The following is a 9,513-nucleotide window of genomic DNA, read 5'->3' on the forward strand; positions in this document are numbered from 1 at the left end:
ACACATTTAGAACAATTTAATTTTATTTGTTGCTTTTGTCAGACCTATATTTTGATATTTGATTTCAAGTGTGACGCCATATATCATTAAATAAGATACCAACAACAGAAATCAGTTCCGATCCAAACCTGAGGTAGAACTGATCTTAAAAATACCTGATTCCAAGAAATTTAGTGAAACTTTTTAAAGTATGATAAAAACTGCCTTATCTAAGTTTGTAACCAACGTGTGCCAAAATCATGTCCCAGTCGTTAATGATCAGGAACAGATTGATTAATTTATTCATTTCGAAATTATTTTATCTTATAATATCAACCATTTTTGCTTATAATTAAGAAAATTTGCTTATAATATACTTGGGATCCCATAATATAGGATAATAATGATTATAGGATAATAATGTAATAAATACTCTTATCCACTCCTCTGGGATATTAAACCGTAACTAGTAAATCAACAATAACAGAAGTGTAAACCACTGCAAATAAATCTTAATCGAACGATACTAATGAACGCATGACACACAAATAAACACCGTTACTGACTCGCGAAAACTGCAATAGCACAAGTATAATAGAGTCAAGAAAAGGGCAGAGTTCGAGTCTATGCAAGGTAGTCCTAAATCTAGCTGGTCAGTTTGTCATTAAATGGTGAATGCACAGTATTATTTAGTGTTTTTTTTTTGGGTGATTACAATCAGTTTTACCACACTGGTACCTAAATAGCCAGAAACCACAAGCTAACTTCCATAAATGTTGGATAAGTCTATCCTATTCTGTATGTTAGTTACAGTATTTTATCACACGCGAAAAGTCTCACACAAAAAGCATTGAAATCTGCCAACCTGAGCTGGGAAGTTCAGATAGGATGACGAGAATATCTTCAAGTATTCCACTTCGGCTTCAGTAGCTACGGGAGCATAAAAGATTTCCTTACAGTAGAGCTGGAATAGCTAGATGACACTACCAGTGGGTCCGGGTAACAGGTCTCATCATCTGAATGTTTTTCTTTTACGTAAAATGGGGTAAGAAAAAAATCACGTCTAATTACCGTAATCTTAATGACTCTATGACACTATTTTAACTTCCATAAATGTACACAGACTTGGACTAAGGTGAAATCCTGATATGGGAGCCCATGTCCGGGAGAAAAGCCAGTTCCGTAATAACTTGTTAAGTTACTTTGTGCTCAGAAAGATTTTCCCTTTCAGTTTCTTTACCAAACGTTCTGTTTCCAGAGCTTTACCTCATATTCCTGGTTTATTCAGTATACAATGTACCCAAGACACTCTCTGATTACTCTTCCTTACTAAATGTTCAAGTCTCTATTAAATAAGTAAAGACCAATACTGTTTGATTCTTGTTTGTTTATTTTTCATGTTAACCTTCTTTTACTCTTTTTTATGTAATATGATAGAATGTAACATAATCTTGAGAAATAGATTATTATTATTATTCAAAGGACATCCACCAAAGAATATTCATTAAAAGGGAGCCATATAGTTCAACGCTCTTGGAATACCAACATAAAACAATGTCTGGGGAAGATTCTGCGGTTGAAAAACATTATCATGACCTGCATAGTATCTCTAAAGAGTTCTTCATCATTTAAATAATATTAACAGTTGTGCTTTTACTTGAAATTAAAAAAAATGTATATATTTAAAAATACTTTTTTTTACAGTTTGTTGCGAGTTTGGCTGTGTGTGCCACCTTGGCATCGGCATTACCCCAGAACTACCAAGCTACTGGGGTTCTGCAGCCAGAAGATACAGCAGAACTTGGCTCTTACAACAAAGTTGTTGCTGCCACCATTGACCTTCTTCCAGAGATAGCTGAGGTCTTCGAGAGAGTGTCGGGTGAGCCGTCCAACGACCCCGAGAAAGTTTCTCAAATAATGCTGGAGTTCATGCCCATTTCTCGTAAGGCTTGGAGGTCCGCAGCAGATGTCGAGGGCAGAACAATCAAGGAAGAGGACCTACATAGGTTCAACGCTGCTGAGGCCGTCTTGCCTTCAGTGATCACCTTCATGAACAGACTGCGGAATATGAACTTCTTGGATACCAATGCTCAGACCTTCCAAGGCACAAATTTCTAGTATCTTTAACGACATCCAAAGCTTTGCCACTTCTAACTCTTGTCTGCCAATTTGTAGTTTGCTATCTGTTCTACCATTTCATCTGTCACTCTATTTCCATTATTCTCTTTGTGTAACCACTGAACCTTTCAGCATGTGAATATTCTGTTAGTTGTTTGTAGCCCTAATAACTTCAAACAAAAATAAATAAAATATTGTTTTACTTTTCCTTAGTGGTTAAATAACTTTACATATGGATATTGACAATTTTTTTATTTTACTGTTGACAAAACTGATCAAATGATGACTATTCACATAGTCCCGTGTTATTTTTTTTTTTTCAGAAAATTGTAACAGCTGCGAAGTCTTGTTACAAAGACCTTGAAACATTGTAATAATAATCGTTACGCAATTAGATCTGGTACTGATTTGAAAGGAGGTAACCTGGACGATGACCTAGGTGACTGGAAACAGGTAAGACAGCTTCATATGTGTCATCGACCAGACATCTTGCTGTGCCTCGCCAGAGAGCTGACATCACTGAACGGTGTCATTGACCAGGCATCTTATCGTGCCTCGCCATATGGCTGGCACCACTGAACGGTGTCATAGACCAGGCATCTTGTCGTGCCTCGCCATAGACCTGGCATCACTGAACGGTGTCATAGACCAGGCATCTTGTCGTGCCTCGCCATAGACCAGGCATCTTATCGTGCCTCGCCATATGGCTGGCACCACTGAACGGTGTCATAGACCAGGCATCTTGTCGTGCCTCGCCATAGACCTGGCATCACTGAACGGTGTCATAGACCAGGCATCTTGTCGTGCCTCGCCATAGACCAGGCATCTTATCGTGCCTCGCCATATGGCTGGCACCACTGAACGGTGTCATAGACCAGGCATCTTATCGTGCCTCGCCATATGGCTGGCACCACTGAACGGTGTCATAGACCAGGCATCTTGTCGTGCCTCGCCATAGACCTGGCATCACTGAACGGTGTCATAGACCAGGCATCTTGTCGTGCCTCGCCATAGACCAGGCATCTTATCGTGCCTCGCCATATGGCTGGCACCACTGAACGGTGTCATAGACCAGGCATCTTGTCGTGCCTCGCCATAGACCTGGCATCACTGAACGGTGTCATAGACCAGGCATCTTGTCGTGCCTCGCCATAGACCAGGCATCTTATCGTGCCTCGCCATATGGCTGGCACCACTGAACGGTGTCATAGACCAGGCATCTTGTCGTGCCTCGCCATATGGCTGGCACCACTGAACGGTGTCATAGACCAGGCATCTTGTCGTGCCTGCCCTCTAAAGGGTTATCTTCAGCAGATTCATGAAGCAAGTTTTGCCTTTTGAAAAATCTGTGCTGGTTGCCAGTAATAATGTTCGTCCGTACTAAATGCGGTTACGATGTCCTCACTCGGTGCGGATATTGTGATTCTGCCCTGATTTTTTGCTTGTATACTGGGGAGACATTTACATGTTTCCGGCTCTCTGGTAATTTCCCACTTCTAATGACTTCCTGGTTTTCACTCTGTGTCCATACTATAAGCATGGACATAGGCTGTCAGACCTCAGGGCTTTAATCGTGTCCAGCTTCTACTGAAACTTCATCACCTCATTAAATGAACGGGTGCTGTCCAGAGTCTGCTGACTATTGCTTTCACCTTCCTTTCTCATACCAGCTTTCCCTTCTTAGATACACACTACCATCCTGAGTCTTCTGCTAATTTCTAATAAACCTCCTCTGTCCTATTCTCTGGGTGATCTTACTCCATTTCAAACCATTTTATATGATCGTTTACGGTGTTATTCTATATTATTTGGCCTTGGTATGTATAAAAAAATTTAGTTACCACTCTGCATCCCTTCTTATTCTTGCATATTTATTTCTATTTCTCGTCTTTATTTCCAAATTATCTGTCTTCTCCATTTTCTGTCTATTTTGCATGTTTTCTCTGTAGCTCTGGTTAAACCAAGAGGACCTCATTTCTGCTCGTCCTTTTCGACATTAATCATTTTGCATCTTTCAACAAAATTCTGGCTTAGATAGGCGCTTCATTATCTCTTGGATTGCCCGACCATTATCTTTTCTTTCCAATTAGACTCTTCAAGAAATCTTTCATTCCTACATAGTCAATGCTTTTGTAATCTATTTCTTGTAATAGCACATTCAAGAGCGATGAACCCGTAGGAGTCACACAGCGCCTGGGAAAAATGGAAGCTATTTAGACTTGTTTTAAAGAACTGGAATACAGATTCAGTTCCTTAGATCAAGAGCTCCTCACCAGCATCAAGGAACCTCCCGTGAGGGTTCTGTTATTGTACATCCTGCCCCTCTCTTTCTGGTTGTACTTCTGCCAAACATTGAGATCTTAGTACCGTACAGTCATTGTACAGTCACCGTACAGTCACTGTAGAGTCACTGGCTTTCACTGATACTCTATTTACTATTTCTTTTAAGTATTTAGTTAAGGTGAAAGTTAAGTCACGCTAATTTATACACGAATCTCATTTTTGTAGTTTCTACGCATGTTTTCTTATGGAATTTTTCACTACTACCTTCATTAGTCTTGTTCTCTGTTTCTGATTTTCTGTGAAGATCACACTTCTCACAATCTATTGTCTTGTGGTTGAAACCTCTTATAAATAGCAGCTTTTGTACTGAAACTTTTTGCTCAGTTCTCATCTTACTCTAAGATGTGACTTGTTATCCTCACACTCCTAGTCCGGTCATGAGTATTTTAGTGGAGGCTGTAATTTACTTATCTAATATCTTTGTCCCCCCCATCCTTTCATTATTTCTTCTATAATAGTCTCTGAGGTCGTCAATATTCAGGATTCTACACTCTTCAGATCTCTTTTACTTCCTTGTTATTATTTCCACATGTCTTCTATTGTTTCTCTTCTTACTAAGAGGAATCCAGCCGAGAGTTGTCACCATTGGAGCTATAGTTTCTGGTTGTTTCTCCTCTGTCTATCAGTTAGCTACATTTTTTGAAGACTGTCTTTATTTATATACTGAACTAATCCTTCTGTCATTCATTTTCAATTTTGCTGTGACTTCTGGGTTTGTACTTTTTTTCCTGGAGCACTAGGGTCGAGGAGGGAATTCTTGACAATAATGTGAAAGAATGAGCGGAAAAATGTGTGGAAGGAATGGAAAGCTTAATTGATAGAGACGATGATGAGGGGGAGAGTCTGTATAAAGGGTGTAAAATAAAAAGTTGGAAAGAAGTGGACAATGGCAAAGAGACAGAGTAGGTCAACAACTGAAAGTAGAAACAGAAGCGATGTGAAGAAGAAGCAGGGTAGGGAGAAAGGTGGGACGAAATGGAATACAGAGAGAGGGAGAAATCAGTTTGAAATCTTCATCAGCAAAAAATCCTGCTTACCTGCACGGATGGTTGGTCACCACAGCATGGATGGTTGGTCACCACAGCATGGATGGTTGGTCACTACAGCATGGATGGTTGGTCACCACAGCATGGATGGTTGGTCACCACAGCATAGATAGTTGGTCACCACCGCCTGGATGGTTGGTCACCACAGAATGGATGGTTGGTCACCACAGCATGGATGGTTGGTCACCACAACATGGATGGTTGGTCACCACAGCATGGATGGTTGGTCACCACAGAATGGATGGTTGGTCACCACAGAATGGATGGTTGGTCACCACAGCATGGATGGTTGGTCACTACAGCATGGATGGTTGGTCACCACAGAATGGATGGTTGGTCACCACAGAATGGATGGTTGGTCACCACAGCATGGATGGTTGGTCACCACAGCATGGATGGTTGGTCACTACAGCATGGATGGTTGGTCACCACAGAATGGATGGTTGGTCACCACAGCATGGATGGTTGGTCACCACAGCATGGATGGTTGGTCACCACAGCATGGATGGTTGGTCACTACAGCATGGATGTTTGGTCACCACAGAATGGATGGTTGGTCACCACAGCATGGATGGTTGGTCACCACAGCATGGATGGTTGGTCACCACAGCATGGATGGTTGGTCACCACAGCATGGATGGTTGGTCACCACCGCCTGGATGGTTGGTCACCACAGCATGGATGGTTGGTCACTACAGCATGGATGGTTGGTCACCACAGCATGGATGGTTGGTCACCACAGCATGGATGGTTGGTCACCACAGCATGGATGGTTGGTCACCACAACATGGATGGTTGGTCACCACAGCATGGATGGTTGGTCACCACAGCATGGATGGTTGGTCACCACAGCATGGATGGTTGGTCACCACAGCATGGATGGTTGGTCACCACAGCATGGATGGTTGGTCACTACAGCATGGATGGTTGGTCACCACAGCATGGATGGTTGGTCACCACAGCATGGATGGTTGGTCACCACAGCATGGATGGTTGGTCACCACAGCATGGATGGTTGGTCACCACAGCATGGATGGTTGGTCACCACAGCATGGATGGTTGGTCACCACAGCATGGATGGTTGGTCACCACAGCATAGATAGTTGGTCACCACCGCCTGGATGGTTGATCACTAGATCATGGACACACACACACACCACAGCATGAAGGACTGGGCACCAGACAGATAATGAACTAGACGGGCACCAGTCCTGCTATTTGTAGCAAACGTCGACCCACCAACTACCTTCACCACTCAGGGTCAGCCATATTCTTTTCCTCGATTACCTCACAGAAATACATTTTCTTTTGCTCGCTAGCTAAGAAATAATAATACTTGACGATACCTCAAGTGAAAGTTTTATTCTTTGTGTTAATATGTTCTTTCCTTTCCTATAAATATTTTAGTGTCGTATTCGCTGGAACATTTTATAGTTTAGAAAATATAAATGTATAGAATGTATCTGTATATTCGCGTAAAAAAAATATTTCATCATGGTCGAGTTGAAAAAAAAAACTGCCATTTCCATAAGGCAAATATGACATTTTATTCAGTCAAAATTTGAAAGATTATAAGTGTAAGGTCTTAATTGTGCGTGCGCGCACGCGAGCGAGTGTCTGTATGTGTTTGAGTACATGTTTTTTCTCTTTGTGTGTGTACTCACCTGTTTTATTCACCTGTTTGTGGTTGTAGGGGTCGAGAGAGCTCCTGGCCCCTCCTCTTCACTGATCGCTACTAGGTCCTCTCCCCCTGCTCCATGAGCTTTATCATACCTCGTTTTAAAGCTATGTATTGGTCCTGCCTCCACTACCTCACTTGCCAGACTATTCCGCTTCCTGATAACTCTATGACTAAAGAAATACTTCTTAACATCTCTTTGACTCGTCTGAGTCTTCAACTTCCAATTGTGACCTCTTGTTGCTGTGTCCCATCTCTGGAACATCCTGTCTCTGTCCACCTTGTCAATTCCTCACAGTATTTTCTATGTCGATATCATGTCTCCCCTAACCCTCCTGTCCACCAATGTCGCCATTGTGTGTGTGTATGTACTCACATATTTGAACTCACCTATTTGTGGTTGCAGGGGTCTATTCACAGCTCCTGGCCCCGCCTCTTCACTGATCGTTACTAGGTCACTCTCCCTACTCCATGAGCTTTATCATACCTCTTCTTAAAGCTATGTATGGATCATGCCTCCACTACATCACTTTCCAGACTATTCCACTTCCTGACAACTGTGTGACCTAAAAAAAATACTTCCTAACATCCCTGTGATTCATCTGAGTCTTCAACTTCCAATTGTGACCTCTTGTTGCTGTGTCCCATCTCTAGAACATCCTGTCTCTGTCCACCTTGTCAATTCATCTCAGTATTTTATATGTCGTTATCATATACCCCCTAACCCTCCTGTCCTCCAGCGTCAGGTCGAGTTCTCTGAACCTCTCCTCGTAGGACAAATCCCTCAGCTGCGGGACTAGTCTTGTTGCAAACCTTTGCACTTTCTCTAATTTCTTAACGTGTTTGACCAGGTGTGGGTTCCACACTGCTGCTGCATACTCTAATATTGGCCTGACATACGCGGTGTAGTGTCGTGAATGACTTCTTACTTAGATGTCAAAGCACTATTCTCAGGTTAGCCAGACGCACGTATGCTACAGCAATTACTTGGTTGATTGCGCATCATGTTTACTCTCTGATCGCGGGTTCTATCCCCGCCCGTGGTATGGTTTGTTTACTCGGTGTGTTTCTACCTCAAGATCCTTTTCCTTGAGTGAGTTTTGCAGCCTCTGACCTTCTAGGCTGTGCTGCGCGACCTTATTAGCTGCATTCACTTTCCTTTTTATCTCCAAGAATAAAATTTGTAAAACAACTGATTACTTATTCCATGATATATACAGGTTGTATTCATAGAAATGTGTAAAATAATGATCTGAGCTCTACCGAGAGTACATACAATTTGCCACTGAAACTCTAATATACCTCGCCTTGGAAATTAGCTGTGTCCTCTGTGAAAGCTACGCTCATGAAAACTCTAATATAGTCTGCCAATGAAATACAAAGCAGAAAAAAAGTCACAATAGTATGGAAGGATTCATCACATACCCGTACGTTGAAGAAGAGCCTTGAGATGACGACGTTTTGCTCCGTCCTGGACCACTGTTATGTCACATAGTTATGACCGGACAAACACAACCTGTTTAACAAGATTGTCAAAGAAATAACTGTAAACACAACATTCAAAAGGTCTCATGTAGTGATTGACACACTGTGATAAGCTGACACACTGTGATAAGCTGACACACTGTGATAAGCTGACACACTGTGATAAGCTGACACACTGTGATAAGCTGACACACTGTGATAAGCTGACACACTGTGATAAGCTGACACACTGTGATAAGCTGACACACAGTGATAAGCTGACACACTGTGATAAGCTGACACTGTGATAAGCTGACACACTGTGATAAGCTGACACACTGTGATAAGCCGACACACTGTGATAAGCTGACACACTGTGATAAGCTGACACACAGTGACAAGCTGACACACAGTGATAAGCTGACACACAGTGATAAGCTGACACACTGTGATAAGCTGACACTGTGATAAGCTGACACACTGTGATAAGCTGACACACTGTGATAAGCCGACACACTGTGATAAGCTGACACACAGTGATAAGTTGACACACTGTGATAAGCTGACACACTGTGATAAGCTGACACACTGTGATAAGCTGACATACTGTGATAAGCTGACACTGTGATAAGCTGACACACTGTGATAAGCTGACACACTGTGATAAGCTGACACTGTGATAAGCTGACACACTGTGATAAGCTGACACACTGTGATAAGCCGACACACTGTGATAAGCTGACACACAGTGATAAGCTGACACACTGTGATAAGCTGACACACTGTGATAAGCTGACACACTGTGATAAGCTGACCCACAGTGATAAGCTGACATACAGTGATAAGCTGACACACAGTGATAAGCTGACACATAGTGATAAGCTG

At 42.2% G+C, this 9,513-nt stretch overlaps 2 protein-coding genes across 2 annotated transcripts in view; one reads left to right on the plus strand and one right to left on the minus strand.

The window, feature by feature from the left end:
- Positions 1-2,289, plus strand: part of LOC128684496 (uncharacterized) — a 3,343-nt gene extending 1,054 nt beyond the window's left edge. Inside the window, exon 2 of the mRNA XM_070099885.1 lies at positions 1,684-2,289. Coding sequence (XP_069955986.1) covers positions 1,684-2,097 — 414 coding nt within the window. The 3' untranslated portion in view covers positions 2,098-2,289. The remainder of the gene's footprint in view (positions 1-1,683) is intronic.
- The window catches only part of LOC128696753 (uncharacterized), a 17,398-nt gene extending 11,338 nt beyond the window's left edge, over positions 1-6,060 (minus strand). Inside the window, exon 1 of the mRNA XM_070099906.1 lies at positions 5,478-6,060. The gene's annotated coding sequence lies outside the window, so the exon portion shown is untranslated. The remainder of the gene's footprint in view (positions 1-5,477) is intronic.
- Positions 6,061-9,513: the final 3,453 nt, after the last annotated feature.

Source organism: Cherax quadricarinatus, chromosome 70 (assembly GCF_038502225.1).
Source record: "Cherax quadricarinatus isolate ZL_2023a chromosome 70, ASM3850222v1, whole genome shotgun sequence".
In the NCBI taxonomy this organism is placed as follows: Eukaryota; Metazoa; Arthropoda; class Malacostraca; order Decapoda; family Parastacidae; genus Cherax; species Cherax quadricarinatus.